This window comes from Hesperophylax consimilis, chromosome 8 (genome assembly GCF_061612785.1).
Source record: "Hesperophylax consimilis isolate HC1 chromosome 8, BYU_Hcon_1.0, whole genome shotgun sequence".
NCBI lineage: Eukaryota > Metazoa > Arthropoda > Insecta > Trichoptera > Limnephilidae > Hesperophylax > Hesperophylax consimilis.
The window spans coordinates 27,924,792-27,946,358 of record NC_142843.1 but is presented as its reverse complement, the minus strand read 5'-3'; the positions used below and the strand labels follow the sequence as shown (position 1 = coordinate 27,946,358).

The following is a 21,567-nucleotide window of genomic DNA, read 5'->3' as shown; positions in this document are numbered from 1 at the left end:
TCGCAACACAAAAATAGATTTTAGAGTTAATCTGAAACTGAAATGAACTGTCACTGCGGTTTCAGTTTTCAGTTGCCGGAGTTATATGCATATTCAATTTGGGAGGCGGATTTGGGTACCTCCGCCCCAGGGACCATTTATTGGATAACCAACATCTCTGCCATAGTCACTTCAAGCCGTTCGCTACGTTTGGTGACTTAGCAGGGTGCCCGGGTTCATCAGGTGAAGTGTGTTCATGACGCGCCTGCCCACCAGCTGCATGACGTGCCAGATAGATTCACTAGAGGGATTGGTTCATATGTCCATCACTTCTGGACAATGATCCCTAGATTGCTTTTTCCAAACCAGAACTTCCCCTCTTTCCTTTCCTTAAAAATACAGTCCACACAGCTTGATCTCCAAAGATGATGGACCTTGAGGGAAATTTTTTTTCTCCTCCCTCTAAGGGCCTCCTGTGTGGGGTTAATTAAAAAAAAATATTATTATGGTTACTATGATTCTTTTGGATACTGGGATAGTAAGAGAGGATTCAAAATGAATCATTTATGCAATGTTTGTATGATTTTAATTTAAGTTTAGTATTTCATCATTTTAAATGTTAGGTTACATGAAATATTATGAAGTTACATTTATATTTAATTTGCAGTGTTTGCACGTTAGTGTGAACATCTTAATGATATTAAGAATAAAATCATATCTTCTCTGTATTATATATAATCAATGATCATATATAATACAGAGAAGATTCAAAAGAAGCCAATAAATCAAATACTAAAAAAGCAGCAGAAGATAATAAAAGCAAGACGTGAAGACGTGAATATAGTAGTTTTAAATATAAAAGAATACAATGGTACGCTTAATGTAGTACAGACAGCAGACAAAAAACATAATGAAATTAGATACATGACACATCAATATAATATTATTTGTGTTATTTACGAGTATATAAATCATTTAGCAAACCATTGTAGAGTAGGTAAGAGTACGTCGCAAGAGTGGATCACAAGATTAGGTCTTGAGCCCGGGTGTTGACAATGAAATCTATGTGCGCTCGCCTTGCAACTTCAGCGCCTGACAACCGGGTCCTGAGAGTAGATCGTTAGAGTAGGTTTCGAGAGTACCTAGATCACGAGAGTTGGTCATTATAGCCCAGCTACACTACTCGCGAAGTTGATCGAAGTTGACCGAATACGATAGTGTGGGCACGAACTTCGCTTCGCTTCGCCCGACTTCCGATTGTTGTCGGTAAATGCGCCCGAGTCAAAGGACTCGAAGCGTCACGGCATAAATAAACCAATCACTGACTGGTTGGACTGAGTTACTCGCGAAGTTGCACCAGTGTGTGGGCACGCACTTCGAACTTCGGCTAACTTCGTCGAGGACTTCGTCGAAGCGTCGAAGCGAGTAGTGTAGCGGCCGCTTTAGACCCGAGTTCTGACAATCCATGTGCGCACGGCTCGTCACTCCGCCGTTAGAGTAGGTCGTGAGAGTATCTGTGAGAGTAGGTCGTGAGAGTAGCTTGCGAGAGTACGTCGTGAGAGTGGGTCGCGAGAGCCGAGTGCTAACAAAAATAACCCACCCCCTCTTTGGAAGTTCGTGAGCGGGTTTCAATGAGGGGGTCATTCATGATCGAGCCAGGACTACCACAAAGTCACGCACGATAGAAACATATTTTTTCAATCACGTATTCATATCACGTTATTCTAGGCATACTTCCAAACCAACAGACCTGTACAACAGAATTTTCATAAGGAAAACAATGACAGCAAAATGAAATACCGCCAGTCGACCCATAAATTTAAATACCTACCCACACAACAATAATTACACAACTAATTATCTATTTACGATTTATCCATCTAATTTGTTACAACTACGTAAAGTGATATATAGGGGGAAAAACTATTTTAAATTGTTGTATCCGGTATGAAAATATTAAGCATTGGCAATTAGCAATTCCATAAAATAATGTCGAGTTATACTTGTATGAGGTTTCAGAGCGAGTGGTTTATTTATGTTTCGGAGTTTTTCCGTTTAAAGTGAAATTGTGATTGTATTAAATGTATAAATATGAAGACCCTGCCCGGGCTTTCCGCAGGGATTTCCGAAATCAGCTGTAGACAGTAATTTTCCTCTTATTTTGAAATTTCATGTACAGAAATCTTTCTCTTGTTTTACTATTATTATTATTTAACGAGCAGGCAGAATTCTGCTGATGCGCTCATATCTGATTTCACAGTAATTGAGTTGCTTTATTTTTAAAATGGCTTAATCCTTTCTTCTCTCCAAAAAAGAATCCAATCGAGCATTAAATTGGTTTATCTTTGTAACATCGATGACATGTTGTGGAAGTTTTTTCCGTTATCCATACTCTATTTGGAAGTATTTCCTAGGATTGGATGCAAAAGGTGTTTTGTAATTTATTTATGAGAGTCCGCGGGGATTTATATTTTTGTTGATGTTGAAGATTTCTTGGATGCCAGGGCAACTATAATCCATATAAAATTTTGAAAGTTTCAATCAAATCACACCTCTCTCTTCTTTATTTGATCTTATTCCCCTAAGTCTACCTTCACATTGCGGGTCTTTCAAAGTACTTTGTATTTTTTATTTAACATCAAGTCCGGTATTAGGTCAGGGAAGGCTTTCCTTTCCCATTTCAAATGTTGTGATTCAATAACTCCCTGTGGCGGCGCAATTGGACTTGCCAATGCGCCAAAAAGCCAAGGCGCCATTGATGTTTTATTTAGTCTATGCAAAGCGCTGATAATAGCTAACACCTAACACAGCGTCCTTGAGGTTTTTGCTTTGGTCTTTTTGTAACGTCATCGCTTTTAGAGGTGTTCCATTATGTTTGTATTAGTGAAAAAAATGATTGTTTTGGTTTATGTACATTGTGAGGTTAATTTTATTTAAAAAAAATTAAGGGTACAGTGGAAAATATCAATATCTTTTAGGGAAGTGCAAGTTTTGCAGATATGTCCGAGTAAAGAGTTTTGGGCGTATTTTGATTTGAATTGTTGTACGTAAAATAAGGTATTCGATCTGATATTGTGTTCAGGGCAACGAAATGTAATCTTTTCTTATAGAGCTGGTGAGTCAATAAGGCAGTTCAAGATCTTATATAGAAACAATGCGTCAATTTTTTTTTCGTTCGTAAAGAGTGATAGGGTTACATTGATGATTTTCATAGCCGTACGACAGATGTTTCATTTTTTTATATTTTCAATTCGGTTAGTATAAGTTTTGTATCGAGGATTCCAAAAAAATATATGCGAATTCGAGATGAGATCTTACCTAAAATATATTATAGTAGTTCATGTGTAAAAGGTTTATTGAATGGTTTTGTGATGAGTAGAATGAACCCCATTTGTTTGTAGGCTTTTTCAAAGATGTGTTCAACATGATATTTAAAAAACAATTTAGAGTCAAGTAATTCTCCAAGGATTTTGTCAACTCGTTGAAGAGGAATGTGGCTTATACGGTAAGTATGGATGGTTGGTAAATTTTTTACGTGAAAATGTTATCGCATTACATTTGTTTATGTTTAGAAATAATTGATTTTCTATGCAGTATTCATTAATTTTATTAATATCTTCTTGTATTTTTTTACAATCATCTACTGAGCTTATACATTTGTATATTTTCATATTGTCAGCGTAAAGAATAAAATCAGAATGACTGGTGACATGTTTGATGTCATTGAAGTACAAAGTAAAGAGCAATCAAGTATCATCTGCTAAACAGCTGGAGTCCAATTTTATGACGGTATGTAGATCTGTGATATACTAAATAAACCGAACTAAACCCATAACTGATCCTTGGGGGACTCCACTGGTTACATTTCGTTCAGTTGACAGCTGGTTGCCAATTCTAACTTCCAAGTTTCTCTCAGCGAGGAAGGATTTGATCAATTCGAAAAGTCGTCCTCTTATGACTAGAAATTGAAGTTTAGTCAAAAGGCGATTGGTTGGAACCATGTTGGAACAGAATCGAAAGCTTTCTCAAAGTCAATATATATATAATGTCAGTAAGAATCCGGCTGTCCCACTCGTTTGCTCTGTAAATTAAAGATTGGTAATTGCGTATTTTTTCTCATCTTTTTTGTGAAAGTTTGATCAAGAACGTTCTCGTTCTTATTATTCTTTCCATAGTTTCGCACGGTCAAGTGTGCAAAATTTCACCAATCTCGTAATAAAACTGTAGATTTGTATAAAAATAAATTCCATGCCGACACTCCACCTGCCCCTCACAGACACTCTACTTTGTATAAATAGATAATATTATAATAATTAGAGTAAAATAACTTTCTTTTTAATACTTCATTGTTTATATTTTTAATATATAAAACGCATATCTGAAACGGCGGGATGTGTAATTAGTTAATGTCGCGTTAGCGGAAGATCAAATCAACGCGACGAACTCTAATGTCAGCAAAATAATCGGTGATCGAATCAAATGGCAAAGTAATCCGAAGGCCACACACAACACGGGAATGTGTATAGTGGTCGAAAATCCAAAACCGTGTAATAAACACTATATATGTATAATATCAATTGAATAAAGAAAAAATCGTTAATGATCGGTGCTACTTTGGAATTGTAGTTAGAGGCGCGCCTCAACGCGCTACCATGTCAGCTACCGTTCCATTCGATTCCATGTGGCTCAAAATAAATCACTCCCTGACGTCTTCACACCATCCACCTCCCTCGGGTCCACATAGAAGCGGGCCGTACCTGCCTCACAGTTCACAGTAGTGTATTTTGTATTGTGATGAGCTCGGCAGCTCGGCGAACAGAAATAACGCGTGTAGCCGGTGACATTTAAAAAAAAGTAATAAGAAGAAAATAATTTCCCATAAGAAGCCTTACCTGGGATTAAATATAAATATATCATACCGCCATCTATTGGTGAGTAGTAGGTACTTTGCATACCCTTTATATCCGTGGACGGTGAATGTAATATGTTCGATTAATGTTACCAAATGTTATTAGTAAAATTCGGTAGATGTCTCCAATGATCATGAGAGCCGATCGAATCAAGATTGTGGGAAGGAAACAGCGAGATACGGGACTTGGGTGTGCGACGAAGCAAAAGAAACAAATTAAAAGTACACACACACCCGCAGGTGAACAAGTCCGAGTTGTTTTACTACCGTTTTGTACTTTTCTATCAGATTCTATCAGATGTAAAATGGGTGTGCGGACGTGTCGCGGTCCGTCGGTATTATTCGTTTGTTATGATTTTTCGAATTGAGCGAAGTTCCGAGTGTGGAGTGTTTACGTCTTGTTAAATCGATATCTGTGTTTAGTGAAGTTATCGAATATAATCAACATTAATTTAACAGTCACATGTGCTTGTAAAACTGACGTTTGCTGTGACTGCGGTGATTTTTACTAATTGCCTCATCGGGCGTATATTGAGAAACGTGTTTTTACAGTAATTTGTTTTGATATTTTGTAAAAAGCTAACCCGGAATTTTTCCGCGGATGTGCTGTGACAATCATGGTTGAATTTGTGTTTCATTATTCCGTTTAAAATTATTGTCAATCCGTTATTGGTGCTTTTCTGGAATAATGTCTACAAGATCCGATTGTAGGAAATTTGCACCAAATATCTTCAACAAGAGCAAATGTACCAACTGCTTCCGGCAGAAGGAGGAACATAGTGCTGAGGCTTTGGAATCTAATCGGGTAAGTTATTCTATTTCGTTAAAATATTAATATATTGTACAAAAGCCTGTTGCCATCCAATTTTGAATATTTTAGACATCTCAATGTCTTCAATTCTGAACACCCAGTCATCGAATAAATCTTTCCATTAACGTAATTAAATTGAAATTCGCCGAAAACTTATCAATTATACTGAAAAAATATGTCATAGCCTATGTAAATGAAAGCATTACATTATTAGTAAAGCACCTGTTATTTTTATTTATGATAATATCGTATTCGATTCTGAATCTTTTTTTTTAGATATTTACCATACCTAGATTTACAAGTGTGAAATACAAAATACAAGATTTATTATGATATTAATATGTCCCAAGAATTTCTAAAAATCGTTCTTACTATTGATAACTTTAGAGAGATGACTGCATTGTGAGTTTTTATTGATTATGTAGGAAGATAACATTTCAAGTATAGTGTTCATGATTGAATAACAAAAAAACTTTGTTGTTATGAACACTGACACAAACCGGCGAAGTCCCTTTTTAAATCCGCCCGTAAATTTCCCGCCAAAAGCCGGCATTCCAAGGGGTTTCATTACAAACAAACATTCCAAGCCTCAAAAACATACTCTTTATTTTAGTACCACAAACCCAAAACAGAAAACAATTGTGAAAATTGAGATAGGTACCCTTTTTTAAATAACACATCGTTACAATAAGATACAACCATTTTGGTCGGGGAGATGGAAAAACAGGGACCAAATAGATTTTTTTTTCTCTTACATACAATTTACATAGTAAGTACCAGTTAATAATTTTTTTTAATCAGTCTGCGTGGGTCAGTGGTAGTGTTTTGTGGACACATCACCAGGTGACCTGTGCTGAGGTGTTCACATGTTTTAGATTCATATGGTATTATGCCGTCATAAGTAAAAACACAGTATCGTCTTTACTATTCTCAAGGAGGATACTGTGGTTCCAACCATGATTAGATTAGATTAGTTTATTATTATTTGATTCTTAGTTGTATTATATCTTATCTGCTGACAAACTGCTTTGTCAGTTTAGCGGTTTATATTGAAGAAAAAAAAGCTTTTTAAATAATTTGTCCGTATTTAGATACATAGAAACGGAACCTTCCGGCAAAAGTTATACTTATACTACCATGGCGTCTAACTGACAAAATTCTTGAAATTTAGAACTTGCAATAAAAAAGGGAATCTCCCCCGATGCGGGTAAATGAGTTAGTTGCTTTTTGTAGTATAATTAAATTGAATCGATGTATTATTTAAAAAAAATTCTAAAGTTGTCGAATTCCGCCTCATGCAAAGGCTCTAAAAACAATCCTTGATTTCGACTTAAATATATAACGCAGACAAGTCGTGGGAGATGCACGAAATAGGTTTTTAGGTTGATAGTTTGGGTTATAATGTATTTCCTAACCTTCAAACTTAACTTTGATAAAATGGAACCTTAATACATATTTTACCATCTCCCCCTACATAATTAGTTTTGTTTCTTGTAAAGTTGAAACCAAGTGCTATTTATAATTTTTTAAAGCATCATGCGGAATTCGACAAGTTTATCAAAAAAATATTCTAATACGATTCTGTAATATTACCAAAATAATATAATTTTACTTAGCTAGTAAGTAGGTACTAATTATGTAATTATTAGATATTATATGTCTGGGAAAATTAGAGAAGTAATTTAATTTGCGATAGTGGAAATATGATAACGTTTACGATCTATCCATGTTTTACATCATAAACCACATTTTTTACGTAAATAAAAAAAAAAAAATGTGCATAGGTACATATACAAAATGATTATAAAGATTTTCCCCCAGTAAATCGATACCATTAGATCGTTTTTATTTATTTATTGTTTTTTTTATATGTGTTTATTCAGTTTTTTTTTATTTGTACATTATTTTCTCTTACTTAGATCTTACAAAACTGATCAATCAGTTTAATTGTAAGAAATCTCTCTCTTTTTCTATTTATTAGCTTATAACAATATATTTAATTTCAACTTGATATCTTGGTACCACAATCTTAATTGTTTTTATGTTTGACGGAGGTAGAACGATCTAATTTCGTTTTTATTTTTGAATAACATGTCTCATTTTTAATATCTTCTGGTAATGAGTTAAATAATTCCGGAATTTTATGTCTTTTTGTTCTATCTCCGTATACATTTTTAATAAACATTTGTGCTTCTCTATGCCTAGTAGGGTAGTTATGGTTTACAGGTTTTTTGAATTCTGTATTCCAGAATTCATCTAACGTTAGTTGGTAATCTATCCTACTATGTATAGAGAGCACATTACACAAAGAAAATATTTATTTATAATCGCCTTCACATAATTGTATTTTTTTTTGCCTGATATCAATTTTAGGAAACGGATTTGTAATAATTGTTCTATTTTATTTAAGTACGTTTTATACGTTAATCCGTAACTATTTACTCCGTATCTTATAATTGATTCCGCTAATGCATTATATATACAGTATAATATATTTTTATTAACAAAGTTTTTTAGGTGATAAAATTTCCCTAATATGGATCTTAATCTATTACATACATTTTCAATGTGATTTGACCAGTTAAAATTGACATCTATTGTAATAGCCCAGCTACACTACTCGCGAAGTTGATCGAAGTTGACCGAATACGATAGTGTGGGCACGAACTTCGCTTCGCTTCGGGCATCTTCGCTTCGCTTCGCAAGACTTCCGATTGTTGTCGGTAAATGCGCCCGAGTCAAAGGACTCGAAGCGTCACGGCATAAATAAACCAATCACTGACTGGTTGGACTGAGTTACTCGCGAAGTACACGAGTGTGTGGGCACGCACTTCGAACTTCGTCGAGGACTTCGTCGAAGCGTCGAAGCGAGTAGTGTAGCGGCCGCTTAAGACCAAGGTATATAATGTATATTGGTAAACTTTTTCTATGTTTGGGCATTTACATGGCAGAGATTGGTTTTTTGTGTGAAAACAATCGTATGAATGACTTTTTATATGCAGTTCTTTATCCTGACAACTTGCATATGGAGAGTGTATAAGCATATATTTTGTTTTTTTTGCGTTAATAATAATTCCACTGTCGTGGGACCATTTGATTATGTTATTTAGGTCTGTTTGTAAAAATTCCTCAATTTTCTGTAGATTTCTGTCAGCACATATGATGCAAGTATCATCTGCAAACATGTAACATTTACAACGTTTTATTACGTTAGGTAATAGCGTTGGGAAGTGCGGAAGTGTTTTCCAGGTAAAATGTTGGGTTTAGAATTATCAAGACCTTTTAGTGTTTTTAACTCTGTTCCTTTTTCATAAATGTAAAAGTTTATAAAACCCTGATTTTTTAAATTGTATTTTATTGTTCATCCTTAATTTTAAAATCCTCAAGTCAGTAATACTTTGAAAAGCATGACTAAATAAATGGTTACCAGAAATGACATTAGCATTGAGAAATTTAAATTACGAGGGAAATTGATAACGTTGTTTATTGATAAAATAATAGTAAAAATAAATAGACGTTGATGACATGATTTATTGACTAAATATAACCTATTAATTTAACGAAATCATAAACATTTGAACTTTAATGATGTAATACTATCTACACTCTACCTCTAGAACAATCTGTGGTCATCTATTCGGCGATGCGTCCTAGACCTAGACAATTCACTACTATTTCGTCCATTATTGCATGTTATCTTCAAGCGATTAGGTAGGTACTCTGCACAAACACACTTAAATTCGAAATTATAATTTATATTTTTTTATCATATTGGTAATCTCTGTTTGTACCTAGCACTTCAGATCACGGCTTCATGTATTTGAAGTGAGTAGAAGTTTCAGTTATTTTTCAACAAATTAACAATTATATTTCAACAATTTTAGCAACTTCTAGTCATATTTCTCTATTACTCCGGGCCATGCACGGGCAACCTCCGTCTCGCGATTAAGTGACTATCGTGTATAAAAAATGATTAGGAACTCTGTGAAAAATATTATGGCTTCAAAAATATGTTCATCTAAATCAACAAACGCTGATTCTGAATATGTATTATATATTATACGTAGAATTTATAAATCCTAATTTAAAAGTTATTAAAACTCCGTGTTTGGTTGGTACGGCTGAATCTGTTGATGCTGTCGTCACGGGTAACGAATCACATTCTGGTTTTGTGTTTTGAATTTGCGTATTTAAAAGATTTCATTATTGCTGTTTCATAGTGTCGACGGAATTGAACTATAATTTAGACACCTATAATAATTTATATTTAAGAAAGTTGATGTACATAGTTATAGGTGTTTTATTTGATAAAGATATTTTTTAGGTTAGTTGAGTGGTACACGATAATATTTATTTTGTAATCTGCTTACATAATAATATTTATTTAAAAAATGTATGCTGGTATTTGTAAGAAGCTCATTATTGATTAAAATGGCAATAAAAAGGTCTGGAGTTCTTTAATAAACAATACCCCCACAGAATGAGCTTATCCCAGGAGGATAGCAACCTCTGAAAGAATACCTCAGATCGATTTTTATAAACTTTTCGCTGAAAGAAATTATACTGAATTCTTTTTGGCAAGTATACGGTAGTGCGAACAGCTCTCTTAGACGATGAAGCACAACACGTCGAAAGCGCGTACAAGGATGAATGTACAATTTTCTCCGATAATGTACATGTAAATACATGCATTATGTATCGTCATATACATTCTCTTATTCCGACTCTTCTGACTCAAGTAGATACTTGATCATGCCGGTCTTCAATTAATCGGCGGATCTCCCCTACCCAGAATAATGATAATATGATATTAATTAATTGTCATACAATATTATTATACCATTTCAAGACGTAAACAAGTCCAGATAAGTGTTTCTAGTCATATCTATTTTGGCCCTTGACTTTGTGAGAGAATGATGAAATGAATGAACAAATCCAGTATAAGTTGCCTATGCCTCCTAGAGGACCTACCTGCGTAGAAGAGATTAGTCATTTCTGCACAATAGTCGGTCTCCCCAGCAAGCCCCCCAAAAACAAGCTCGCCATACTCCGCCCGTGGGCAAGTAGGTACTAATATTGATGTGTTCTCTATTTTGAACGTATTTATCAAATGCGAGTAAGCAGGTACTAATATGATATTATAGGTAAGTATCTGAGCCACGATTCGCGTGTCTTTTGGTCGTCTCGACATTCTGGCGGACGGATGTCGACAATTCATTATTTGTTTTTCTCTATGGAATCAATTATCTATTGCATTCGTAAGCTGGTTTGAATTTTGAATACCGCGCCCGCATTTCATACCTTACCATTTAATATGAATTACGCTAAATTGGCTCCTGCTTGACGAAAAGTGATCCCATATCGACCAGTGTGGTTAATGACTTCCCGTTAGCAGTATGTTACCACAAATATGCACCTACTCGTTTAATTATATATTACTCATTGTTTTTACATGTTTTTTCTAAAAAAATAATCACATTAAAAAAGACTCGATTTACTCAACTTTCTTCGATTTATCTTTAATCCTTACCACAGACATAGGAATTAATAGACGAGAAGATAATGGCGAGGGGTAAAATCAACTGTTGAAGAACGAAGGGGGTAAAGCTGACTGTGATTCGTCAATAAATCAATCTGACAGTAAATAGGCATCTCGCATTATAATATCACCATTTACTTCTTAAAAGTAAAATCTGCTTTTGAATGAATAGACATTTTTACATGGGAGCGCAAATTACTCGCCACGTTATGAACAAATTCGGCAAAAAAATTCGGTTCTATTTTCAGAGTCGAATATTTCGTTTAAGTATTTAGTTAAGACACTTTTATAAATGTTCATAATTTACTTCCCAGCAACCAACCAGCTTTGTGTTTCGCGTCCAGACGTTTCTCGATGTGATAGTATATGTTTCTACAACTGATCCATATTATACGATGTGAATATGCTTAAAATAAAGTAAAATAATGCTTATATATATGGAATGTAATACGACAATTGGGTTTATTCTCTTTTTCACATCTATTTTTACAAGTTTTCATAGCACAAGTCAACATTTTGCCGTGTTATTTCGTAAAATGAACCGATGATGCCTCGACCATAGTTCGCACAAGAATGATGACGTCACGTTTTCAAATTTCACTTGAGGCCATAAGCGAGCACAAACGGCTCCAATGAAACCGGTATGGGGAGTGGGGAATAATACGCTTTTAATCACTTAGGGCAGGTCTACTAATATTCATATGTCTATGATCCTTACCCTCCCCTATTTCACTCGCAACTCAACTTTTCCCATCATTGTGATTACAATTTACAATAGAACTGACCGTTCTATTTTTATTTTTATTTTACAGAACCTGTTTGAAAAAATATTCAAATTGTCTACCTAAATTTAACATTAAATTTTAGATGTTTTTAAAATAAGTGTTCCTGTTTTTTGATCTGACAAAGCTGTTTTCCCTCTTCACACCCTCAATGTGATGATTGAAAATACTTAATAACTTCTAACCTCTCTTTTACTCTGATGTTCAGTAAGGCTTATATGTACTTTGTTTTGATTATTGCTAGTACCCAGCATCTAAGTACCTACCAGTGCAATTCATTCGTATTTTGATAACCGGTGATCACACCCATGCCATTGTTTGTCGGTACTCTTGAAGGTGCCATAATTATGAGATCTATATCTATAACACCAAACAGTTGTCGCATACGTTGCAGCGTTGGAAGGAATTTGGCAAATAAAAATGATTCAATAGTTGCGTCCAGACTCCGTGAGGCGTGCTACGCATGATATTTTTGTACTTTTCACAGTTGTAGGTACTCTTTGCTTAGCTATTTAATAAAAAATGTAAATATTCGTTAATTCAAAATCTTAAATCTCAGAAAGATCTTCACCGATTGCTTTGAAATTTTGACAAAACGCAACGTTGCATTCATATAAGCGTTTTTTATGTATTTATTTATTTATTAATCTTAAGTTAGCTCACATCTTCGTGTGTGCTAATAGTTTTATAAACATATAAACATGTATTATTACTACCTATATAATATAGATATTACCTGTGACAGGTAAAAACATGTTTTTTGGAAAAAACATGTTTTTTTATGTATTATTACTACCTATATTATATATATATCAGAGATGTGCTTAATTTCAAATAAATCCATTTCAAATGGTAATGCAAAATGTGTATTTTCCATTTTGCATTTTAAATGCTTTTCTCAATGCATTTTCCATTTTAAATGCTTTTCTCAATGCATTTTCCATTTTAAATGCTTTTTTGCAACATTCTTCCTACTTTCTCCACTCATCTTTTTTTCATAAGCCCCAAATATCAGTCAACCTCAACCTCGCTATGATAGATAATTTACATTTGTCAAGTTGCTCCCTGGTAGGAGCCCTGGCAATTGAGTGATACCATTACAAAAAATACTGAATCAAATACTGAACATGGCCATGACGCTGTAATATTCAATGTTAGATAGCAGTTTCTATGTTTTTACGTTGGCAACATTAGTCCCGCGCAAATTATTTGTGGTTTCATAATCTGTAGTCGTGGTGTTTTTGGATTTACCATCATGTAATATGTTTGTTCTACATTGATGTCCATTATTAAATGACAAAATTGTTTTAAAATTCTATAATTATTTTAATTGTTTGACCTGAGAAACCATTTTGCATTTTCAATGCATTTTGAAAATAGGTATTTTGCATTTGAAATGCTTTTCTAAAAACCATTTTGCATTTTGCATTTTCAAATGGAAAAGTTTTGACCCATTTCCATTTTGCATTTCAAATGTTTTTGGGTACCCATTTTGCACATCTCTGATATAGATATTACCTGCGACAGGTAAAAACATCTTTTTTGGAAAAAACAGCGCCGTTTATTATTTATCTATCTTCACAAACAGACCGATCCACAGCAACATGTGACGGGATATAGCTAGTTTTAATTAATAATTCACCCTGTTGAAAATATCGTGTATTGTTACTGGAACTCTCACACACAAGGGAGGGATTATATTATAATATGGTAAATTATTTTATTTACCACCTCTTTCGGCTTACTGATCTTCTCTAAACTATTTATTCGGTGTCGTCTGTAATGAGATAATAAATACTTTGTGGAAATGGTAATACTAAACAGGGGTGCATCGTGTTACGTGTAAATGATAACTATCATATTATTCGTAATGATTACAATGGGAAATAATGGCTCGTGCTAAACACAATGCATTCTTGGCGTGATGCGCCTTTTTCACTGTGCATAATTGCATAATAATATTGTTAAATATTTTTTATTGATGGCACCGAGAGTCACCTGCATTCTTGACTGAATCAACATGCTTGCATGACTATACCTTTTTGTGTTTTTATGAGCTAAGTTTCTGTTTTGATTTTGTGGTCTCTTGCCAAACTACCACTAAGTAAAGATATGCAAAGATGTTACATTTAATTTACATATTTGAATCAACAACAATACTGAATTTTTTACAACACGCGCTTCAAAAAAGTTCGCCATTGGTAAGTTAAAACAGAAAAACACATATTTTCTACAGATATTAATATTTTTTATAGACTTAGGTGATTGATAATATAGAATAATATGTGTCGACAATTATTTTGACAAAAAAATCATATCTATCAAAAATCAGTACAATAGGCCAATATTGTAAATATGCTAAAAGGTTAAACAAAACTGTGAAAACTCGACCTTTCGTTCTGAAGAATGACTCCCATGGATTTACTGTGTTTTTACTTCCTATTGTAAAATAGTAGAAACAAAGGGAGATATGTCGTGGGGAGATATATCTCCGAACCAGGTACGACCAATTTGCACGGACTATTAAAGCGGCGGAACCAATGAAAGTTATGATTTTGGTGTGTAGGTAGAAACAAACGTCGTATATTATGTGATTAGTAATAGTACAGGTAAACGGTATTGAAGCATTTGAGCTCAGGATTTTTTACTAAGTTCAGCGCCAGGGCGCTTGCCGCTCTGTAACCCACACCATCCACAAATTACAGATAGGGACGAGGAAGGTTGGCAAGTACCTGGCTATTCCAATCTGTTCATCAAACACGTCTTAAACCATTTCAAGCCACGCTCAACATTTCGATTTCGTATGGTAGTCTTACACCAGGGCGAAACTGCGATTATAATCTGCCACTGCTTCTTTCGTTAGAAAATGCATTGTAATGCATTCCAGTAACTTAGTTTTACTGTATCATAGTTTAACGCAATAATATTACGAGTCTGTGTTTTAAAACAAGGTTACGACAGTAAACAGTGTATAATTACCATTTATTGTTATTATACTAGTAATTATTTACAATAATAAATATCATTATACATTCAAATACTCAATGGTACCGAGATGCCATCAATCAAATAAATAATAATTTAATATGTGGGATGAAGAAGATAAGGTAATAATGCCATGTCAGAAGTAGGTACTAATTATTATTATTCAATAATTAACCCCTCATAAAAAGTTGAAAAATGAGTGGAAAACTTGTAATATATTATAAACGTGCGTGCCGCTAAAATTCAGAAACGAGTCCCGGTACGATCAAGGGAGTTATACGAGTATAGTGTGGTAGCCCTCTATGCCCCATCCATGAAGAAGGTTCCCGTTTTTACCTGAAGGGCGTGAGTTTGAAGATATAAGGGCTGGAAGTATCGCCCACTAGAAATTTATAGAACAGTTTAAAACATTCGAGAGTGTTCGAGAGCATTCCAGAACATCCCGGAACATTCTGGAATGTTCGGGAATAGCCTGGAACGTTTGGGAACATCCCAGCTCATAATGAACTAAAAACGGCATTACAGGCCGTATCCTGATGAACTTTTAGTAAATTCGTAATTGTTTTCACATTTAAAATATTTCTTAACCTAACAAATATATGGTGACCGGATAAATCATCAAAATGATAATTCATCACATCTTTAAAAATTTATATAAAGTCATGGAGAGTGATGAAACAAAAACTTTATTAACTGGGTTAAGTAGGTTAGGTTAGGTTTAAATTAAAAAAATTTCATCGTTTCTAATGACTTTATATCACTTTTTAAAAGTGTGTTGAATTGTCACTGTGTTGAGTTATCATGGAATCCAAATATATATACAATATATATATATACATTTCCTGATTCTCTTTACAAGCTCTGCAATGTGGCTTTTCCACTTCAGGTTTTGATCAATGGTCACACCGAGATATTTAACTTCAGAAGAAGAGTTGATTACAGTACAAATATGATCGTGTTGTTTACAGTTTACACTATCACATTTTTCGTCGTGGATTATAATACTTACTTTCTGATTAGGTATTTTCTTTAAGGAGAATAAGACATATGTTGTTTTTTTATACTAGGGTTTTGTAGACTAAACACATATTGCCTTTCAAATACAATTTTAGAGACGATCAGGTAACATTTCGAATGAACACCGTTAGTAAACTTTAAAAATTACGACATCTCGTGTTAAGAACTATTATACTGAGGATGGGTTGTTTTAAAGACTTTGAAAAATTCATCAAATATCAAAGTTGATCTTCACGTCCTGTAAAGGGTCTATTCATGTTCTGTTATTATATCGTTATTGGCCAGTTGTTTCACAAAAAGAGTAGTGATAGTGATAGAACTCGAATAGTCCCTTTACAGAACTTACAATCAACTTAGAAATTTGAAGAATTTTTAAAATTCTCTGAAACAACCCGTCCTAAACAATTAAATGATTTTGATGTGTACCTACTTTATCGCTTGTCGTTGAATCGTTCCCACAATCAGTTCCAATTTTGAAAATCAAAACATTTTCCATTTCTATAGGTCATTGAACCGCAGTTACACACGGAAACAGAGACACATCATCGAAATTATATTTTTAATTTTCTTTGACACAGCTCACAAATGAATACAACTCGTAAACTCGGGGACCCTAATTTGAAATTATAGTATTTAAAAATATTGAATTTGTAGGTATTAGAGAGAAGAATATCCATAAATATAAGAGAACTAAAATAAATAATACAGTATTATTCAGCCATGATGAAGCTACGGTTGTAGCAAAACGGTCGGTGTTACTTATAAAATATAAAAGTTATTGTTTTATTTTAAATTATTAAAACAAAAAAAAAAACAAAAAAGATCTGATGTGGCTCTATGCACATCAGAAGTACGAGATAACTTGGCCTTAATAAATATCTAATAATTAGTGATGTCATTTTTGTTACCGACAATTGACTCGCTATCAATTTCGATTAAGCTTGTCATGACGGGTTATTGTGCGAAATGAAAACTAAAAAAATGAGGTCATATTTTTTGATTCTTGAGTGCCGTGAAGCTTCATGAACCGTAATTTAATGGTATTTTATTGGTCTTTCAGACATTGTAAATCATATCCATGATATTTAGGCACCCACTTCAGATCACGACATATCCCATTAGTGTTGCCAGGTAAGATAAAATCCAACAAAAAAACTTTTTCTTTCCGTTTGCACGGTTCCTCTGACACACGCTCTTTAGTTGTAGGGCTCCTGACACGCTCGACTGCCCTCGTTAACCTTTGATTCCTCTGGATTGTTTTGGGTTTATCCTGTTTGCCCACGATTCGTTTTCCAAACCACTTTCGCAGTTTGTCTACCTCAGAACGGTCCCGTACACTGCAGCGGTTTTGCTTGGATTTTCAGGACAGTCTTATAAAGAGCTCAATACGTTGCTGCATAATGTTGCCTTTATTATTTAATCTCAGTTTGCTGAGGGATACGCACAGTAAAAAATAGTAAAGAGAAGAATAACCTTTTTATTGGTAATATAAGCCTTTGCGTTTAATCGGTGGTAACTTAGCACCTATGTACGAAGTTGCGGGGCTTTGACCAGATAATTGTCTGCACATTTCAGAGACAGTCAAGTCTTGTTGCTTCAAAATATAATATTCTCCAAGTTAGAGGAACCCAAAATAAAGCAAGCAAAACACTGTCGCTTGGCGCACTGAACATTTCCGTAACGGATTGATGTTGGTCGTTCGTGGCTCGGCGTGGACAGAAATAGACCATCTGGCTACATGACCAATGCACATCAAACAACTCGGTAATGTTAACTGGCAATCGTCTACTGAACTCAAACTATAAACCAGCACTATTTCCCTGCTCTACTGTACGCTGGAAGTGCGTATACAGTTAAAGATATAAAGCTTGAAATCAAATATTTGGCAAGTAGGTAATGGTATTAATACGACAATCGATCAAAATTCATTGATAATATTTAAAATTTTCTCATCAATTTTGGAAACATAGCTCCACTGCATAGGCATTGTACAAGTAATTTATACAATATTCACTAGATATAATGCATTATAAGCAGTGAGATTTTAGAGAGCGCATCAAATGCATCGCTGCTACATTCACGCTGATCTCTTTTTCTCGCGAAGACAAGAAAACCATGACCGAAATTTTGACACATGCATTCCTGAGTGACTTGATTTAAAATTTGATACGGCGAATGCAATATTCCTAATTCAAGATGTCAGGTGAAACGTTCACCAGCGTCTCGGATTCCTCTCAGAGGTGTTTTCATGTGAAGGTATGAGATTCACGAGCCGGTAGAGACCCCATACTTCAAGGAAAGTGTAGCCGTTTTGTACGAAATCTCTGTTGCTTGATGTTAACAAGATCGAGTGGTGCTCGCTGCCTCACTACATCGCGAATAATACAGGTACACTGAACCGCAATCCGCACGCAGATGGAGTCATATCATTTTGAAACAATTTAAAAACTTATATTATCGTCTTGTTTCGTTTTCTGTCAGTCACCAATTCTCTCGCCATAATGTTTGCGTAAAGTGTTTTGGTAAGTTATGTGAGTTTTATTGACTCCTCGTGATATCTATGGTTGACTTGGTGTGTAAATAAACTCAACTCTGTCAATAACGTAAAATTTTACGCAATTTTCGAACGCGGGCGTAATTTTGTAATAAGAACGCTTCGGATAGAGAAACGGATAGAGCGACTGCCGAAAGGGTGCGCCGCGCGTGGGTCCCAACCTTGCTTGTCTCCGTTCGTATGAATACATCATACTGTACATTACGATTATAATTGCTAAAACTATCGAGACCTCTAAGCATGTAATATGTATGTCATTAGCTGAAGACAGTCTCAGAGTGGGACCCGCCTTCCCCGATTTGCATACGCACGTAGGGGTACCAAGACCAAGCTAAGCGACTGCCCACAAGTGCAGGACTAACCAGTCACGTAGAGGAATCGTTGCAATTATGAATAAGCTATACCCAAAACTGCAATGGAATTCTGACAAACCTACACACATGCTTGGCTGACGATTGGAAAAATGAACGACAAGCGTTAAATTCTTGGATTTTAACCTTGAGTTCTCCCAGGCTTCAATGATCCTTCAAATAAAACCTAATTTAGGTAACGCTATTACTGTATGTAAATCATTGCGTAGAAATCTAATTGCTATAAATATATCCCGCGTTCAGATAGGCATACCAAATCTTGATTAACTTACACTAATTACACATTAAACATCGCATAAAAAAGACACATTTTGTTTATAGCATTACTAATTTTGAATATCGATAATGATAATTCATAAAAACGTTAAATCTAGTCGTTAAATGAACCCGTTATCTCTCTTGGATGTTAAATGCCGTAATTTGCCGAAACCTATTTGTCTACTTTCACGGTTTTGAATAACTTTTTACGTAATTATGGTAAATGCCGTAAATGGTGTCATACAGCCAAAAGTTTAGTGTGTGGTTTAGAGTTTGTTCACGTTGAACACTTTTTGTCAATGCGTGTCGTAAATTTGACTGTCTTCGACCCAAAGACCTCCTATTACCCTCGTAAAAATCTTCTCAAACACGGAATTCGCATTATGTCTTCCACATCGCAGGCGCCATTATATGACGGGTTTCAAATTATAGTCTCCCGTGGCCGGGGTCAGGACTCTGACCGGTTTGACCTCCTCGGAATTTAGTGTTCATACTGGACCCATGTCTCCGTCTCCACTCACCTGCAAATAGACAAATACCGTCTGGGGCACCCTCGCACACATAATATACAATACGGAATATTTTCAACTCGTATTAATTCACTGCTGACAATACATGTGTCATCTGCCAGAATAGACGGATTGCAGAATTGTTTCGAAAGGCCTTTTACTTTTTAGAACACTTTTGGATATTTTTTTGGAAGAATAAAATTTATTAGCTCCTTCTTTGGCCATATTTGCATTCCCTCTTCTATCAAGCGACTACATATTTACTTCTGTTGTGAATTAGCGCTGTTTATCTCAACTTCGCCATCTTTTCTGGTCTCTCAACTTGTCGTCGCGGGTCTGCTGTTTTCATTTCTATGTTTCCTACAGAACACTGTCCCGATTGCAATACTTTGCTGGAAGGCTTGTGTAAATAAGGGAAGAGACATGCCTCGGGGAGCTGCAGTCAGATGAAGACGTGTGATTAGCATAATAACGCCATGGCCACTCATCTCCGCATACTGATGATCGTGGTACTCACCAAACTATGCGTTAGGTCGCCTTTGTAATCACTCGGAGTTGTATGATGCTTAATTTATTCAAGGTTTTCGCCCCGGGCTGTTGGCTTGGTGTCGAATCACACGACGGAAACACGTTTTAGTACACAAGTATCCGTTTGTCCTTCCCTCGAAAATTCTTGATAGATTCATGGAAATATATTGCACTTGCCCTCCACTTCAGGACTACACACACCTTGGAAGTTAACTATCCTGTCTTCCAGCTTTTGCAGTGGAACATGTTTAACGAATTGATCCCGTGTCTGTTGCGATCTCCTCTTCTGTTTTATTCCAACATATCACTTTCATGATGAATATCTTATTTTCATTAACTTTTCTTCCGCTCGTTTATCTTTTCTTGTTTATGTTTGCGTGGAACGAATTACGAATAGCTTCGTGTCTGTGTTATCTCCAACCATTTATAACGCTGAGATTTCTCGTCTCTTTTCCTTATCCTTCTCCACTTTCCGGGGATGTCTCCTAACCTTTCGAGGTCATTCTCTGACCCACTTATAGTAACTCTCAACACTAGGAACTTTATAATATGCGGGTGAAAAATCAATAAAAATCGTGTATTCCAACCGTTAGCAATTTGAATTTATTTTCGCGTAAAAACGACTAACTGTCATCGAACGCGGTATCATATTGTGTAATCTTTGGGCCGCGTATTACTGTGTTACTAAACCGCTGACTGAAGTTATAAATCCCAGGCGCATTATGTAATTATTTCAAGCAGAAACAACATTTCGAGTACACACTATGGAGGTTGAATGTCGAATTTGAATCTCAGTTTGCTGGGGCATTAAAGGTGAACGCAGGAACCGCAAATAATGCTGGTTTTCGGATTGGATAACGATCCTCCGGCTACCACAAATAACCCGGGGTTTGCGGGTTCATAACCCCGGGAAGCACCAATAAATTTGATTGAATTGATGTTAATCTTTTCATTTCGGCTTAATTTCTTAAATATTATTTTTTTACTTAAAAATTATATATTTTTCCAACCTTACAGAGTAGACAACTAAATTCCTAATCGAAAGGTGATTTATTTTTTTATTAATTTAAGAAAATTATTTCAAGTACAACAATAATAAATTATATTTTTACAAACACTCCTAATAAAGCTGATGCTTTGCTTAACGTATATATTACAACTACTTGTGAATATTATTGTATAAAGTTATAGAATGATAATAGAGAACACAACGTATCCTATCTCTTATTTTTTTTCTGAAGACAATATATAAAAGTAATAAACAATAAACCAAAAAAATAACATATCGAAGAAAAAGTAAAATTTATAAAAAATATATGGTGATA

The 21,567-nt window shown here is 34.9% G+C and overlaps 1 protein-coding gene across 4 annotated transcripts in view; it reads left to right on the top strand.

The window, feature by feature from the left end:
* The first annotated feature begins 5,187 nt into the window (after window positions 1–5,187).
* The window catches only part of osp (myosin phosphatase Rho interacting protein outspread), a 394,176-nt gene continuing 377,796 nt past the window's right edge, over window positions 5,188–21,567 (top strand). For all 4 annotated transcript variants that reach the window (XM_089634040.1, XM_089634042.1, XM_089634041.1 and 1 more), the window contains exon 1: window positions 5,188–5,693. In XM_089634040.1, coding sequence (XP_089490166.1) covers window positions 5,577–5,693 — 117 coding nt within the window. In that variant the 5' untranslated portion in view covers window positions 5,188–5,576. The remainder of the gene's footprint in view (window positions 5,694–21,567) is intronic.